The sequence below is a fragment of the Scyliorhinus canicula genome, chromosome 2, assembly GCF_902713615.1.
Source record: "Scyliorhinus canicula chromosome 2, sScyCan1.1, whole genome shotgun sequence".
NCBI classification, from domain to species: Eukaryota; Metazoa; Chordata; class Chondrichthyes; order Carcharhiniformes; family Scyliorhinidae; genus Scyliorhinus; species Scyliorhinus canicula.
In genome coordinates this window covers 149,567,621-149,586,123 of record NC_052147.1, presented here as the reverse complement: position 1 = coordinate 149,586,123, position 18,503 = coordinate 149,567,621, and the positions used below count along the sequence as shown (strand labels likewise).

At 46.9% G+C, this 18,503-nt stretch overlaps 1 protein-coding gene across 1 annotated transcript in view; it reads right to left on the bottom strand.

Moving 5' to 3' along the window:
* The window catches only part of LOC119959306 (integrin beta-2-like), a 121,150-nt gene that overhangs the window by 27,785 nt on the left and 74,862 nt on the right, over positions 1-18,503 (bottom strand). Inside the window, exons 9-12 of the mRNA XM_038787615.1 lie at positions 13,843-13,932; positions 12,917-13,054; positions 9,306-9,496; positions 6,072-6,304 (exon numbers count right to left, since the gene is read on the bottom strand). Of these exons, the coding sequence (XP_038643543.1) occupies positions 6,072-6,304; positions 9,306-9,496; positions 12,917-13,054; positions 13,843-13,932 (652 nt within the window). The remainder of the gene's footprint in view (positions 1-6,071; positions 6,305-9,305; positions 9,497-12,916; positions 13,055-13,842; positions 13,933-18,503) is intronic.

The following is an 18,503-nucleotide window of genomic DNA, read 5'->3' as shown; positions in this document are numbered from 1 at the left end:
ACGCAGACACGGGGAGAATGTGCAAACTCAACACGGACAGTGGCCCGGGGCCGGGATTGAACCCTTCCCACCACTGGCTGAATGTCCAGGATGAAGGACAAGCACTGAAGGCCATGGACTGAGAAAACAGAATCTGAGAATGGAAAATAAGGAAGTGTAGTTCGAGGTACAACGATGGGTCAGATGATGAATCCCAGTTAAGGAAGTGTCATCTACAGTGGATAGGGCCTCTGACGGGGTAAGCAGGGGATCTGACAGTAAGAAACACCTAAACAGGCAAGTCGGGGGGGGGGGGGGGGGGGGTCACAGCCTGACTAGACAACAGAGTGTGGAGAATATTGTCCCATTACGACAAAGCAGCAGGAGCAGTGGTCCCTGCGACTTTAGAAATGTTTGTAACGATTGGCAAGTTAGGGGATAAAGGTACACGGGAGGATAAACAGAGGGAGTTGGACAGTTGGAGGGAGTTTGGTGTGTATTCAGTAGTCCCAAATAGGGGTCAGTCAGTGTTATCACAAAGGTGGGTGGATGGAAAAGGCCAAGGTGGGGTTAGTGACCCAGAGATTTGAAGAATGCTCAGCAGATAAAAAATGAGAGCAGACTCTCTCACAGCAGGGAAGGTAATTTAGAAAATGTTCTTCTGGAGACATTATTATGAAGTTTCCATCGATAGATACGAATGCTACTTTTCTACAGGGGGATCACCTCCAGGGTGAAGTGTTCCTCAAACCTTTTAAGGAAACGCAAGAGGTGGGGAAAAGCTTTGGAAGTTAAATAAGTGCGAATATAGTTTAAACAATGCTTCTAGCATGTGGGACATTTCAGGCTGAGCAGCGTTGTTAAAGTTGGATTGTGTCCAACGGAAGGCAGATCCAACCATGTTTTACTGGCACCATGATTACTGACACCATGGTGGGAAACTGGCAGGCATCTTCTTGACGGATGTCGATTATGCCCTGTGGGGTGGCATCAGTGAGCTTCAAAACAGAATCATTGACAAGATTTGAACAGATTGTAAGGTTGGGAGTCAGACTGATGAGTCCCTTAAATATATTGGATTAGAAATAAAACAGCATTGAACTGAGGTTGCTTTGCTTAAACTTGTTAGCCTATTGCAGTCAGATGAGGGCTTTGCACTTCCAAAGATGGGACAGAGTAGTTGTGGAGTCTGTTTGGGCATTCAAACTGGCTGGGCACCCAGACAAGTCCGGATGTGAGTTTTGATGTTCTTGAACTGAGTATTATAATGACACATCCCCAAGGTCCAGGGTATCTTGCAGGCAATCAAAATATTTTTAAAAATTAAAGATGGAGAAATGTGGGGCGGAATTCTCCCCTACCCGGCGGGGCAGGGGGTCCCGGCGGGATGGAGTGGCGTGAACCACTCCGGCACAGGCCGCCCCAAAGGTGCGGAAGTCTCCACACCTTTCGGGGCCAAGCCCTCACATTGAGGGGCTAGGCCCGTGCCGGAGTGGTTGGCGCCACGCCAGCCGGGGCTGAAGGGACTTCGCTGGTCGGTGGAAGTCTGCACATGTGCCGGAGCATCAGCGGCTGCTGACATCATCCCCGCGCATGTGCAGGGGTCACTTCCGCGTTCACCATAGAAAAGAGTGCCCCACGGCACAGGCCTAGCCTGTGATCGGTGGGCCCCAATCGTGGGCCAGACCATCGTGGGGGCACACCCCGGGGCCAGATCGGCCCGCGCCCCCCCCAGGACCCCGGAGCCCGCCCGCGCCGCCTGGTCCCACCAGTAATTCACGCCGGCTGGACCGGCATGACAGCAGCGGGACTTCGGCCCATCACGGGTCGGAGAATCGCCGGGGGGGGGGGCCGACAGGCGCGGCGCGATTCCCGCCCCCGCCGAATCTCTGGTGCCGGAGACTTCGGGAGACGGCGGGGGCGGGATTCACGCCGCCTCCCGGCGATTCTCCGACCCGGCGGGGGGTCGGAGAATTCCGCCCATGGTTTCAAGTTCCCATCTTTGGGGGATCTGAAGAATATTGTTCGTGTTCAGTGATGCCTCTTGCAAACCTTGTTGATGGGTTTTCAAGTGCAGTGGGATTTATAATATTCTTTGTGGGTGAAAATGACTTGGCATGCCAAGAAAATAAGGTGAGTAGTAAAGAGCACCCCAGCTGCAGATACTCTTGCATTAGAAAAGGAGCTTTACATGGCTTTCCTTTTCTCAAAAACATTGGGAGAAATGCTAAATGGGGGACATGATGAAGGGATAGTCCCAGCAGACTGTAACATCAACAACTGATCCCTTTGACATAATGTCTCAAGAGCGTGAATGAAAAAAGATTCCAAGTTGATACGGCAAGCCTAAAGCAAATGGTGTAGAAACAGGAAAGCTCTAAACTCCAGTGGGTTATACATCAGTTATCAGACTATTTCACCTAAAGGACCATTCGCAGTGACACATTGTTGGGGGTTTTAGAAAAGGAAGACTAGGGATGTGAGTATCTTTTTTAATGGGCAATTGTATTTTATCTTCAGTTTTCCATTTTCTGAAAATGAATGCACTTGTGTTTTCTTTGCTTTTAGACAGGGAAATGGTTAATGTTGAATTTGTGCGGCAAAAGAGGAACATTCCCAGTGAACCCAAAAGGGGGAGAAACAGAGCTGAAGGGGCTCCCGTTCAAAACGGCCCAGAACAGATTCCGTTACCAGAGACTGGACACAAATCCACAAGTGGAACCTGACCAGCCTGCTGGAGGAAGTAAGAGAAGACCTTCAACGGTGGGGCTCACTCCCACTCCCCCTGGCGGGGAGAGTGCAGACGATCAAGATGAACGTACTGCCAAGGTTCCTCTTCCTGTGTAGATCCATCCCGATCTTCATCCCCAAGGCCGGTGTGTGTGTGTGTGGTGTGTGTGTGGTGTGCGTGTGTCGAACCTACAATACTACCGCTGGGCAGCAACGGCAGAAAAAGTGAGGGGATGTGTACAAGAACCCGACACAGATTGGGTACAAATGGAGGAGGCATTCTGTAAGGGAACAACCCACCGGGCCCTGGCCACAGCAGCACTCCCATCCTCCTCAACAAGGTACACAACGAGCCCAGTGGTAGCGGCCACGCTGAGAACGTGGACCCAGCTGAGACAGCACTTCAGGATAACCAAAATCTCCCCTATGGCTCCCATCGGCGGCAATCACAGATTCCCCACAGCCATGCTAGACACTACCTTCAAAAGATGGAGGCAGGACAGGGGCACACTGACGGTCAGCGACTTCTATGTAGGGCACAGGCTGGCGACACTAGACGACTGACAAGGAAGTGGAAACTAGCAAGAGGACAGGAATTGAGACACCTCCAAATAAAGCACTTCCTCCGCAAAGAGACAGTAAGGACAGAAAGCACACTACAGAGGACCTGATAGGCACAAGCAGCGAGAAGGGGGTGCTATGTGGGAAAATATACGGACAGCTACTGGATACCGATGGACGGGACCAGACAAAAATGGGAGGACGAACTGGGGACAGGGGACTCTGGAGCGAAGCACTGAGCAGGGTGAGCTCCACCTCCTCCTGCACAAGGCTCAGCCTAATGCAGCTCAAAGTGGTGCACAGAGCGCACCTGACCAGAACCCGAATGAGCAGGTTCTTCTCGGAGGCGGAGGACAAATGTGAGCGGTGCCAGAGGGGCCCGGCCAACCACACCCACATGTTATGGGCTTGTCCCAAGCCTGCTGGGTTCTGGACAGCCTTCTCCGAGCCAATGTCCAAGGTTGTGGGGGTGAGGGTGAAGCCATGCCCAATAATGGCAATCTTCGGGGTATCGGAGCAGCCAGTGCTACACATGGGGAAGGGGGCCAACGTCCTTGCTTTCGCTTCCCTAATCGCACGCCGGAGAATCCTGCTCAGCTGGCGATCGGCAGAACCACAAGAGAAGAGGAAGGATGCTGAAACCAATTGGGGGGGGGGTACGTACAGTTAGTCAAATGAAGGACAAAACAAACCTCTCTGTAAAATAAAGCAAATTAGCACGGGCAAGAAAAATGTAATGTATATCAGTAACAACTGTTTATTAATATGAGAAAAGCCAATAAAAAGATTTTCAAGAAAAAAAAATGTTGAATTTGTGTTGCGATGACATGCATGTTTTAAATTTGTAATTAAGCACAGGACTCTTCAACTGGGGAAGGATTAGGGAATCAATGCAGGAAGGACATACTGGCACTGGAGCGGGTCCAGCGGAGATTCACACGGATGATCCCAGGAATGGTAGGCCTAACATACGATGAACGTCTGAGGATCGTGAGATTATATTCATTGGAGTTTAGGAGGTTGAGGGGAGATCTAATAGAAACTTACAAGATAATGAATGGCTTGGATAGGATGGACGTAGGGAAGTTGTTTCCATTAGCAGGGGAGACTAGGACGCGGGGGCACAGCCTTAGAATAAAAGGGAGTCACTTTAGAACAGAGGTGAGGAGAAATTTCTTCAGCCAGAGAGTGGTAGGTCTGTGGAATTCATTGCCACAGAGGGCGGTGGAGGCCGGGACATTGAGTGTCTTTAAGACAGAAATTGATAAATTCTTGATTTCTCGAGGAATTAAGGGCTATGGGGAGAGAGCGGGTAAATGGAGTTGAAATCAACCATGATTGAATGGTGGAGTGGACTCGATGGGCCGAATGGCCTTACTTCCGCTCCTATGTCTTATGGTCTTATATAAACCAGCTCACTCTGGGTGCCGGGTAGGAACTGGGAGAGTCTGTGACGCACGAACAGACTCAAAAACAGCTTCTTCCCCACTGTCACCAGACTCCTAAATGACCCTCTTATTGACTGACCTCATTAACACTACACCCTGTATGCTTCATCCGATGCCAATGCTTATGTAGTTACATTGTATATCTTGTGTTGCCCTATTATGTATTTTCTTGTATTTTCTTGAATTTTGTTTAATTCCCTTTTCTTCCCATGTACTGAATGATCTGTTGAGCTGCTTGCAGAAAAATACTTTTCATTGTACCTCGGTACATGTGACAATAAACAAATCCAATCCTTTACACGGCTACCTTAGAAGCATAGAAAAGTTACAGCTCAGAAGGAGGCCATTCGACCCATCTTGTCCATGCCGCCTGAGGACACCCAGGTTGCTCTTTCTAATCCCGCCTTGCTGCACCTGGTCCATAGCCCTATAGCTTACAGAACTTGGTGCAGATCCAGGTACTTGAGTATAGGGTCTCTGCCTCGACCACCAACTCAGGCAGCGAATTCCAGACTCCCACTATCCTCTGCGTAAAAAATCTCTTTCTCATGTCCCCTCTACACCCTCTGCCATTTACCTTGAATCTAAGTCCACTAGTTCTAGAATTCTCCACCAAGGTGAACAATTGTATCCTATCCACTCTATCTCTTCCCCTCATAGTTTCGTACACCTCAATTAAGTCCCCCTTAGCCTTATTTGTTCCAAGGAAAATAACCCCAATCTATCCCATCTCACCACATAGCTACACTTTTCTAGCCCTGGCAACATTCTTGTAAAAACCTCTTCTGCACTCCCTCCAGAGCAATTAGGTCTTTCCTGTAATGTGACCAGAGTGGCACACATTGCTCCAGTTGTGGCCTCACCAGTGTTTTACACAATTCCATCTTGGGTAATAAACCTGATTGATTAAGATGAGCTGGCTTCAGACTCATTCTTCCCCCATCATAGAATTATTGGAAGTATCATTTTGAGTATCACGCCATCACATCAAGCTGATGCTCCAGGCAGGTTACCGGTTTCCAAACAGTTCCTGCATTTTCTGTCGACCAAATGCAGAAAAGGCACAAATCTTTAGTCACTGGTGTAGCCTGGGGAAAGTAAAGGAACAGGGAGACTGCTCTATATACTAATGACTAGCTGCAGACTGGCTCCTTGGGTTGAAGTACTTTTACATTTTAAAACTATTTTTCTATGTCATCGAATGATGGAGGTTCATGTGACTTTCCCCATAGCAGTAAAATTTGGAATATAACATTGAGGTTCCATAAGTAGGAGGTGTGAGTAAATAATAAAAAGCAAGCATTGATTAAAAGACAAATTTAAAAATTACATTTCTGCTCAGATAATACTCACCAGCACACAATTTACCCAGGTTTCTCTCACAGTTCTGGTCATCGCACTCACAGTACTTGCCATAGATTTTTTTATTGGGGTTCGTATGGCAAATGCATGCACCGCACACACAGTCTCCCTGGTTACTGCAGATAGTCGATGTGTTGTCCTTCCGGCAAGCTGTGTCCAGATCTTTAGTCGAGTGTTTACCAGGGTCACACTCACAAAATTTGCCAATTCGATCTTCGGTACAACTGGAAAGAGGAACAGAAATCAAGCTTAACTCTTCCAATGATACCGGTTATTGACACAGTGCATAAAAGGTAGGAATGATGGCCACTGCGTCTCCCGCCCAACAAAAACACCTTCCTTGCCAATGCGATGCCAGCGACAGACTTTGGAAAGTAATTCACAAGCAAAATTCATGGGCAACACGGTAGCGCAGTGGTTAGCACAGTTGCTTCACAGCTCCAGGTTCTCAGGTTCAATTCCGGCTTGGGTCACTGTCTGTGCGGAGTCTTCACATTCTCCCTGTGTGTGCGTGAGTTTCCTCCGGGCATTCCGGTTTCCTCCCATGGTCCAAAGATGTGCAGGTTAGGTGGATTGACCATGATAAATTGCCCTTAGTGTCCAAAAAGGTTGGGTGGGGTTACTGGGTTACGGGATAGGGTGGAGGGCTTAAGTGGGGTGCTCTTTCCAAGGGCCGGTGCAGACTTGATGGGCCAAATGGCCCCCTTCTGTACTGCAAATTCTATGTTACAAAATACTGCGGATGTGGAAATCAGAAATAGAAACAGGAAATACTGGAAACACGCAGCAGTTCAAGCAGCATCAGCAGAGAGCAGGAGAGTTAACGGGCGTAACCTTCCGACACACCAGCTGTGGGAAGCTTTGACAGGCGGGCGGGCGCACCTTAACTTGGTGTCTTGCCAAAAGTCAGTTTCCCACACGGTGGGATGAACTTTTGGAATTGCTTTCTCAGGATTTTGAAGATGAGTGACAGGTAAAGAAATGGTAATGAAAATAATACCGATCCCTGGGGAGGAGGCAGGTATTGTCGCTACTGGACTAGTAATCCAGAGACCTGGGGTAATGTTCTGGGGACCCGGGTTTGAATCCCACCACGCCAGGTTTGAAATCTGGAATTCAATAAAAGAACTCGGGAATTACCTGGTCTGGCCTACATGTGACTCCAGGCCCACAGTAATGTGGTTAATTCTTGGCTACTCCTCTGAAATGGCTGAACGAAACACCTTTGGGTACGGCAATTAGGTATGGGCAACTAATCTTGGCCTTGTCAGTGACAGGCACATCCTATGAATAGATATTTTTAAAAATCCAATTACGGGACTTTGCCCACCCATTTTGTTCCCATATTGAAGTGAGTCACGCTGGCACACAATTTTTAACTATGAACATCCCTGGGTTCCAGATAAGAAATCAGGCTTGGATTGTGATGGTTTGAGAAATGTTTGTGTGCAGACGTTGAGTGAGGAAAGATTGAACTTGGGTTTCATGATCTTCGAGAGCAGAGAGAGAGAGAGAGCAATCAAACTGAATAATTATTGCCTAAACACCCGTATTAAGGGAGACCATTTGGGGAAGGGACTGGTTGGTTGTATCCGCCACATACTGACTTCCAAATCGCAAGTGTATTTTTACAGAGCGATCAGAACAAGGCACTTTTCCACAGCACGTAGAGAGAGTTTGAAGGGCTTTGCAGGATGGAGCCTGGCTTTGGTATAAACTTTCCGCTTCATTTTGGCGTAGCATTTCAAATAAGCTGAATGGTCAAATTCTACGCCAGCGCTAAGACTGAAAAAAAGGCAAAATCAAAAAAGGCGGTGCCGAGCTTAGATTTTAGAATCTTTTGATTTATACGAGAACGTCTAAGGACTTGCAATCCTGGGGACGAATGTATGAAGGAATAAGTGAAAGAAGGTGGCAGTGCATCAATATATGATTTCAGCGCAGTGAGGATGTTTTGGGGATGGGGCGGGGGAGCGGCAGGAAGTCTTGTGGTGCAGTGGTCGTGATCCCCACCTAAAGGCCAGAATCTCCAGGTTCAAGTGCCACTTCAGGGCTTGATGGCTCTGGAAGGTGTATTCATAACACTGTTAACCAGGTTGATTCTCAGCCTGCGGTAGGAATGGCCGGGTTTCCTGGTCAGCCACACTGTAGAAGTTTTTTTTTCAAATTTTTAAATTTAGAGTACCCAATTCATTTTTCCAATTATGGGGCAATTTAGTGTGGCCAATCCACCTACCCTCCACATCTTTGAGTTGTGGGGGCAAAACCCACGCAAACACAGGGAGAATGTCCAACCTCCACACAAACAGTGACCCAGAGCCGGGGTCGAACCTGGGACCTCGGCGTCGTGAGGCCGCAGTGCTAACCACTGAGTCACTGTGCTGCCCTCACAATGTACAAATTAACAGCAAACCACTGCGGTACTTGGCCAAGTTTAATCATGGATTAATCCCAATTGAAGTCCATGATCCTCTTAGGGCCCAGTACCTGATGTAGGGAGGAAGAAGATTATGTCTGACAAGATACTTTGAGTTTAAAATGGTTTAGATTTAGATTTATTGTCTCGTATACCAAGGTACAGTAAAAAGTATTGTTCTGCATACAGTCTGGGCAGATAGTTCAATACATGAAAAACATAGGACATACGAAACATACACAATGTTAATACATAGACATCAACATTGGGTAAAGCATACAGTTGTAGTGCTACAACAGTAGAGAAGCTGCGTGGAGAGATCAGTTCAGTCCATCAGAGGGTCATTCAGGAGTCTGGTAATAGCGGGGAAGAAGCTGTTTTTGAATCTTTGTTTTTGAATATTTTTGAAATGAGCTTCAGAGGACCGATAACCATGGCAACAGAAGGGAGTAAGTGTGAAAACAAGATTTGCAAAGAGAGAGAGATTAAAGCCGTGGAATGAGAAGGATCACAGAGTAAGCTTTCCCCTTGTATCATTTCCAGAGCAGGCACACCCTCCACATATACAGGGAGCAGTGCTGGCACAGTCAACAACAGCCTGCATTTATATGGCACCTTTAAAGTAGCAACATGTGCCAAGGCACTCCATAGGAACATTGCCAAATAAACTTTTGCAGTGAGTCGAGTATTAAAACATTGACCAAAAGGTTGCCGTGAGATTATCACGGCCTCAGAATAGTTGAAAGGAAAAGAAGTGTTCATCAAGGGAGACGAAAGAGATTTAAGGAATTTTAGTCCCAGTATTTTACCTGCATACACCACACTTGACTCTACCCTTGTTGTTGCAGTGAGTGGATAATTCAGGCTTGTCATCACATTTACAGTCACACCGCATTTGCAGTGAAATTTCCAACTTCTCCGTGAAACCCAAGGGTCTGATCTCAAAGGACTCTGTTTTGGTGAGGCACGTGTCTGCAGTCACTGTGATTGTGAAACTTATCTGGAAAAAGAAAGCCACAATTGCCACTGTCAGGTTTTGTATATTACGCTCACAAGCAATCGATAACTGGAAAAGCCTGTCTCCATGGGCCTGCCGTTAAAGGCCTCACCTCTATCTCCATCTTGTAGGTTGACATCTATGCGTTTTACCTTCTTGTTGTCCATTTCGGTCTGTTTTCTTTTGTGGATATAAGGCATGGCCTTTTTAAGATGGTGGCCACTGTTGGGACTACAGCTAGTCCAAAGAGTCGAAATGAAGTGAGCCCAGAACAAAACTGAATTCTGGGTGGGGGGGCCACAGTGGGGAGAAGGGGCATTCACGTTGCGGTGTGCGGGGAGGGGTGCGAGGAGGAATGGGGGTCATGTTGGTAAAGTGAGGGTTGGAGAGGCAAATGGGGAGGTGGACGGGTACCCAATCAGGAAAGGGGGCCAATGATGGAAGCTTATGGACTTCAGTAAGGCCTATGGACTTCAGTAAAGCCTTTGACAAGGTCCCTCATGGTAGACTAGTACAAAAGGTGAAGTCACATGGGATCAGGGGTGAGCTGGCAAGATGGATACAGAACTGGCTAGGTCATAGAAGGCTGAGAGTAGCAATGGAAGGGTGCTTTTCTGATTGGAGGGCTGTGACTCGTGGTGTTCTGCAGGGGTCAGTGCTGGGACCTTTGCTGTTCGTAGTATATATAAATGTTTTGGAGGAAAATGTAACTGGTCTGATTAGTAAGTTTGCAGACGACACAAAGGTTGGTGGAATTGCGGATAGCGATGAGGACTGTCAGAGGATACAGCAGGATTTAGATAGTTTGGAGACTTGGGCAGAGAGATGGCAGATGGAGTTTAATCCGGACAAATGTGAGGTAATGCATTTTGGAAGGTCTAATGCAGGTAGAGAATATACAGTGAATGGTAGAACCCTCAAGTGTATTGAAAGTCAGAGAGATATAGGTGTACAGGTCCACAGGTCACTGAAAGGGGCAACACAGGTGGAGAAGGTAGTCAAGAAGGCATATGGCATGCTTGCCTTCATTGGCCGGGGCATTGAGTATAAGAATAGACAGGTCATGTTGCAGCTGTACAGAACCTAAGTTAGGCTGCACTTGGAGTATAGTGTTCAATTCTGGTCGCCACACTACCAGAAGGATGTGGAAGCTTTAGAGAGGGTGCAGAAGAGATTTACCAGGATGTTGCCTGGTATGGAGGGCATTAGCTATGAGGAGCGGTTGAATAAACTCAGTTTGTTCTCACTGGAATGACGGAGGTTCAGGGGCGACCTGATAGAGGTCTACAAAATTATGAGGGGCATAGACAGAGTGGATGGTCAGAGACTTTTTCCCAGAGTAGAGGGGTCAATTACTAGGGGGCATAGGTTTAAGGTGCGAGGGGCAAGGTTTAGAGGAGATGTACGAAGCAAATGTTTTTACACAGAGGGTAGTGGGTGCCTGGAACTCTCTGCCGGAGGAGGTGGTGGAAGCAGGGACGATAGTGACATTTAAGGGGCATCTTGACAAATACATGAATAGGATGGGAATAGAGGGATACGGACCCAGGACGTGTAGAAGATTTTAGTTTAGACGGGCAGCATGGTCGGCACAGGCTTGGAGGGCCTAAGGGCCTGTTCCTGTGCTGTACTTTTCTTTGCTCTTTGTTCTTTGTTCTGTGCCAGGCCCACGCTGGCTTATCTGCAAGTATACCCTGTATACTTCCCATCGGCCTCAAAATTGCAAACAGGCAAGGAAACAACGCTTCAGTGGGTCATAATTGACCACTTCGGGCCCTCAATTGGGGCAGGAGCAGACGGGCTTCCACAGATCTTGCCTGGTCCCGATAAAATTCCTACAAATCGGGGGTGGGCAGGTAGGTGGAGGAAGGGCACCTGGTGAACTTTATGGGCTCCTCCATTCGCTATCCTGGTGGTGGTTTGGGGGGGGGGGGGGGGGGGGGGGGTACATCTAGATTTGCTTTACCTGGCAGTGATGTACAAATGATTTTAAGACAATCTGACCACTGTTTTGGAGAGATACCTGTTCAACGTGTCCAGTAACTAATTCTTCAGCATCAACATTAATGAAGGATATTAGGCTGAGGCTTCTTGAATGGCCTTCTGGATAGAGACCCCAGAAGGAGGATGACAAAAGCCCCACAGAATGTGAGCTCCTTGACTGGATTTACAGTCCCGCATTGAATTGATAGATGTTTACAACATGGAAACAGGCCCTTCAGCCCAGCTTGTCCATGCCGCCCAGTTTCTATCACTAAGCTAGTCCCACTTGCCAGTATTTGGCACATATCCCTCTATACCCACCCAGCCCTTGTAACCATCTGCTTTTTAAAGAACAAAATTGTACCCGGCCCTACCACTGTCTCTGACAGCCCGTTCCAGATGCTCACCCCCCTCTGTATGAAGAAAGTTCCCCTCTGGTCTCTGTTGTATCTCTCCCCTCTCACCTTAAACCTATGCCCTCTAGTTCAAAGACTCCTCTACCTTTGAGAAAAGATGTCGACTATCTCTGCTCCTCATTATTATTTTTAAAATGTATTTTATTGCAAACATGGATCAAAATAGGTTACAGCAAATAAACATCCCGGGAAACATACTTCTCAATAATCAACTATACAGTTTGCACAGATTTTTCTCCTTTTTCACCCCCCCGCGACAAACAGCCCCTCAAACACGGTCACAAACATCCCCCCACCTTTCCACAAGCCCCTCTGAAGAGCCCCTGAATTGGTCAAGTTCCTGTTGCAATCTTATATAATCTTCTTCACCATCCACTATACTACCAATCTTGGTGTCATCTGCAAACTTACTAACCATGCCTTCCACATTCTCATCCAAGTCATTTATATATATAAAACAAATAACAGTGGACCCAGCACCGATCCCTGAGGCACACCGCTGGTCACAGGCCTCCAGTTTGAAAAACAACCCTCCACAACCACCCTTTGGCTTCGGTCGCCAAGCCAACTTTCTACATTGCCCGGTGGCATTGTGGTTAGCACAATTGCTTCACAGCTCCAGGGTCCCAGGTTCAATTCCCGACTTGGGTCACTGTCTGTGTGGAGTCTGCACGTCCTCCCCATGTGTGCGTGAGTTTCCTCCATGTGCTCCGGTTTCCTCCCACAGTCCAAAGATGTGCAGGTTAGGTGGATTGGCCATGCTAAATTGCCCTTAGTGTCCAAAATTGCCCTTAGTGTTGGGTGGGTTACTGGGTTATGGGGATAGGGTGGAGGTATGGACCTTGAGTAGGGTGCTCTTTCCAAGAGCTGGTGCAGACTCGATGGGCCGAATGGCCTCCTTCTGTACTGTAAATTCTATGAAATGACTACTTCTTTCAACCTAGAATGTATTTTAGTGTAAGAGTGGGGGCTATGGACCCACATAGCTCAGGGACCACCATTAAGACTCTCAGTTTGAACTCACCTCCGTATTAATCTTCACATTTGAACAGGTTCCCTCCTTATCACTGTGGGTTTCTCCATCACTGCAGTGTGACGTGTAAGAGATCCGAACTCCAGTTGGCAGGTTTTTGTGTGCTAAAATCACGGTTGAAGATAAATTCTGCAAAAGAGAAATGAACCAATGAACTGAGAATAGTCGTTTGGCAGTACAGAAGTTGAGCACTGCTCTAAAAAAGGCAGATGCTGTCAAAGCTTTTCACCGTACATGCATCAGAACAATTCACAAGAATATCAAAGTTCAAAGCGAACAACGATACATATATTCACACACATAGGCCCCTTCCTTTGCCGACAGAAGGTGCATGTCTACACATGGCAGCTTTTGTGACTGAACTAATGGGTGACAGCCATTCCCTGGTTCATTCCCCAGGGCAATCCCTTAACCAATGAAAGTCAACCTGCCTGGTTTGAATTGAAGCAAAGCTCGACAGTTAACTGTCAGTTATCAGCAGACTTGCACATTCACCATGGCAGCGCCTCTACCAAACAGAGTCCGCTTGCCAACGAATTAGCACTTTTTTAAAAATTTGTTCATGGGATGTGGGTATCACTGGCTGGCCAGCATTTATTGCCCATCCCTGAGGGCGGTTAAGAGTCAACCACATGACTGACTGTGGATCTGGAGTCACATGTCGGCCAGGCCAGGTAATGACAACAGGTTTCCTTCCCTAAAGGGAAGTATCAATTGTTGCTTTCTTGTGAACCTGTCCTGATGTGTGCAAGACAAAAAACTTTGACAGTATGTGTCTTTTTTCAGCTGAACTGAGAATACTGAACTGAGAATACGATATGGTAGCATGGCCTACTCATTATCGGTGTGTTCCTGAACAATGTATTCTGAGCACGCAAAACTAAAATGGATTCAACTTCTCACTGAATAGAACGTACATTATAGGCATCTGTTATCAGCTGAACCACATTACTGGAATCCTCCTTCAACTCACCCACCGCAGACTTTGGAATCATTTTGCTCAGTTCCTGGAATGAAATGAAAACAGATGATTTTTGTTACTTCAATCATGTCACAACGTGGCTGTGTTTAAAAAAAATAAATAATTCTCGGCAATAACAGGAGCAGTGATGCTTCAAGTGGGAAGCTGAAATATTTAAAATTGGGCATGTGCCTTCTCCCTGATATCCCAGAAAGCTGCCTTAACATGGATAGGTACGAGGGAAATCCTGCAGTGACTTTGACTCCATTATTCATGGATGCCTTGAATAGTTTTTGATGATAGTGTTATGGGCCAGGGTTTAGAGAACCCCAAAGTGTATCATGGAGTTCAGCTGACCCACAACTTTTAATAGGTTGTGGTATGGGAGCACACGGCCCACTCTACAGGTGTGGTACAGCAGAAATGGAAAAGTATTTTTTAAAGCAAAACAATGTTTATTCTATGAACTCAAGTTAACCTTTTTAAAATATACAGTGAACATCGCAGCAACCATCAATTCAAATATAACCCCCAAAGAATACAACACTAAGTAATCCTTAAGCTGTCCTTTAAACATCCATAAGACTTTTTAAAAACTTTTAACAGAGGTACATCAGGTTAAAGTCACTATTGAGAGCAGTTATTAGTTTTAAATCACCAAAGGATCGATTTACAGTCTTTGGATTACAGAGCGAAAAACAAATACACATTCTGGCTGTGACTACAGCTCTGAAAACGAAACTAAAACACACCCTGCAGCAAACAACCTAAAACGAAAGTAAAAAGCTGACAGACAACACTCTGGCATCACTGATAAATACCCATTTCTTAAAGGTACATTTCTTAAACACCCATTTCTTAAAGATACACTCACATGACAATAGTAAAACCCACCCCTCTCCTTCTTGCCCAACATATCATGTACCTCTGTCCAATCGGATAAATTCCTGGGAGATGCATTTAAAAGGAGCGTGAAATTAGTTCAACTGTTTTGTTGCCCTGACTCTGATCCTGGCTTCTCTGGTGAGCTACATATGACTGGATATAGTGCAGCCCGCCGCCGTGGAAACCATGGTGCTCAGGCCCATTGAGTCGCAGGAGAGGCACGGCCCAGCATCACTCTCCCAGCAGTGGAGGAATCTCCTCTGATTAACCATTCACCTGATGAAGGAGCTGCGCTCCGAAAGCTAGTGAATCGAAACAAACCTGTTAGACTTTAACCTGGTGTTGTCAGACTTCTTACTGTGCTCTGATTAAATCAGAGGGTGTGAGGGCTGACACAGGATTCTAGGCTAGCGCAATGACATATCAATTAGTTATTGGGTCAATTGACATTCATGATCCTTGAGGCCCTGCAATTTAGTGCTGCCTCAGAGATTTGACAGGAACCGGAGGCTTTCATATGCTCTCAGAAGGCCACCCCGCCAGGTTTTCCTGCAAGCTGCTGGGGAGGGTAGTTGTGTCCATTGATACTGAGCGACCAAAGGAGCCAGCATCGAGAAAGGGGTAGCAGCAAAAAGACAACTCCCTTTCCTTGCCTCCCCCACCCTCCCCCACCCTCCCCCTCACACACAACCGGTTCACAGAGGCAGTGGCACATTTAAAAGTGCAGCTGCCTTCACTTAGATGCAATCTTTATCAGCCAGGTTTCTGACACACAATTCGTGGCTTTACACATTTGAGGAAAAAGTCTAAACCAGTGGTGGGCAAACTACGGCCCGCGGGCCACATGCGGCCCGCCAAATGTCTTTATGCGGCCCACCAAGATCAAGTCATAAAAAAAAATTAAAAATTTTTTTTTTTTTACATTTTAAGGTTAATGGGGGGGGGGGGTTGTTGGGTTACTGGTATAGGGTGGATACGTTGACTTGAGTAGGGTGATCATTGCTCGGCACAACATGTGTTTCATGTGAAGTTTCTACTTTAAAATATTAATTAATAAAAATTAACTGCTTTTTTTTTTCTTTAAAAACCTTTTATTTTGGCTATTTTAAATATTAATTATTTTACTTAATATACTATGCGGCCCTTTAAAATTGCGAATTTCTGAATGTGGCCCTTGCACAGAAAAGTTTGCCCACCCCTGTAAACCAAGCAGAGTTCTTTAGAGAGGTCAGGTATCCTGTGGGAGAGGCCAGGCACCCTTTGGGGATTGTTAAGAGTAGACATTAATTTGCATGAAAAGTGGATAAGCTTTGTGGGGCTTTCAAGTCATTTGAATCTCTGCGGCAGCATTCTCCGTTCTTGAGACTAAGTGTTGACGCCGACCCAGAATTCGTGGACTTTCACAACAGCAAAACTGTTGCCACACCTGGATCGATTCAGCAACTGTGGAGGGGCTAGCACCGGGGCCATGTGGAACACAATCGATTCCATTGAAAAACAGTGCGAGATTCACCGGGTCCGTGACTGACACTCAGGAGGCTGACAAGTTGCAGCCGCACATACACATTCCAATCCCCACCCACGTGCTGGAGCGTGCCAATACAGCTGATTGGTCGGCTAGGGCCAGAGGGTACCTAGGGGTTGGCCTGGGGGGGCACCTCTGCAGCCTGTGGCCCTAAGTTCACAGTGGGCTCTTAGCGGAATGTGCAGCTATATGGCTGCCTTGCCGGCTGCGGCAATGGTGTTCTGTGCCAGTCTATCCCGAGCCCACAGCCCACCCCCATGGCCACCCCCTTGGTTCTGGCAGAAGCCCCCAGCCAGCATCATAACTGTTAGCAAACTGTGGCGATGTTGGACACTTTCTGTACCCCCTCTCCCTCAGCAGCCATGACACTGGTTTCACGATTTTTAAAAGCACAAGTGAACCGCGCCGTCGGAAACTCGGCCCATCAGAGAAGGAGCATCACGGAGGACCCAGAGAATTCTGGGCCCGGCCCGCTAATGCCAAGAGTGTTTAATGTATGCAGAGTGGAACACATTAATATTAATGCTGCTGTCGAGGCACTGGAGAATTGCGATTTGGCGTGAAAATCAACGCCAAAATCAATTCTCTGCCCAATCACGTTTCCCGATTTCGGCGTTGGCCGACGGATAATCCTACCCCGATCTTTACATTTTTTGAAAAAAAAGCTTTCAGTCGAGGACAATCGGCACCTGCAACTTCATGAGCTGTTTGTTGACATTATTCTGAGGGTTAACATTATGGGATAAGTGCTGATTGACTGCTTCCAGAAACTGTCATTAACACAGTGGGGGGAGGGGTTGAACAAGATGCTGTAAGTTCACAGTTTAATTGGCAACTCTAAGTGGTTCAAAAGGGATTCACTCTCTTTGGTGTGCGGTTCTGAATACAAATGTTTGTTTTATATGGGTTAAAGTAGTTGGAGGGTTTTAAATGTATTGAATGGATTTTTAATTGACGAAGATGTTTCTTTAAAATAATGAAGTCTTTAACAGATACTTAGAACGTCATTTAATTTAATCTCAGCATGGTTTCAGACTTCTGCCCAATGGTGCATCCTGGGTAAGTTGGCATGGAGAGTGCAAGAACAAAGGGTGGTAAGTGGGGGCAAGAGCTGGCACTAAGTTGGCATAAGGGCTATAAAGGGTCATGAACAGAGGGCATTGGTTGACATGGAAAGTAAGAGAGGCCACGGGGGTGGTTAGAAGAGCATAGGTTGGCATGGATGTGGCATGGGGAATGTGAGGGATTGAGGGGGTGTAAGGGGTGAGGGAAGGCTGCTTTTGTTTTACTGGCTTCGACACAACCAGGGCCATGTCCCAGAGCACAAAGGCCAGCATGTTAACCAGCCCACCAGGTCACCTGGCAGCCCCTGTGCCCTCTGGCTGCCTCTACATTGTTTTCACGGTCACATAGAACATAGAACATAGAATGATACAGCGCAGTACAGGCCCTTCGGCCCTCGATGTTGCACCGACATGGAAAAAATCTAAAGGCCATCTAACCTACACTATGCCCTTATCATCCATATGCTTATCCAATAAATTTTTAAATGCCCTCAATGTTGGCGTGTTCACTACTGTTGCAGGTAGGGCATTCCACGGCCTCACCACTCTTTGCGTAAAAAACCCACCTCTGACCTCTGTCCTATATCTATTACCCCTCAATTTAAGGCTATGTCCCCTCGTGCTAGCCACCTCCATCCGCGGGAGAAGGCTCTCGCTGTCCACCCTATCTAACCCTCTGATCATTTTGTATGCCTCTATTAAGTCACCTCTTAACCTTCTTCTCTCTAACGAAAACAACCTCAAGTCCATCAGCCTTTCCTCATAAGATTTTCCCTCCATACCAGGCAACATCCTGGTAAATCTCCTCTGCACCCGTTCCAAAGCTTCCACGTCCTTCCTATAATGAGGCGACCAGAACTGTACGCAATACTCCAAATGCGGCCGTACTAGAGTTTTGTAAAACTGCAACATGACCTCATGGCTCTGGAACTCAATCCCTCTACCAATAAAGGCCAACACACCATAGGCCTTCTTCACAACCCTATCAACCTGGGTGGCAACTTTCAGGGATCTATGTACATGGACACCGAGATCCCTCTGCTCATCCACACTACCAAGAATTTTACCATTAGCCAAATATTCCGCATTTCTGTTATTCTTTCCAAAGTGAATCACCTCACACTTCTCCACATTAAACTCCAT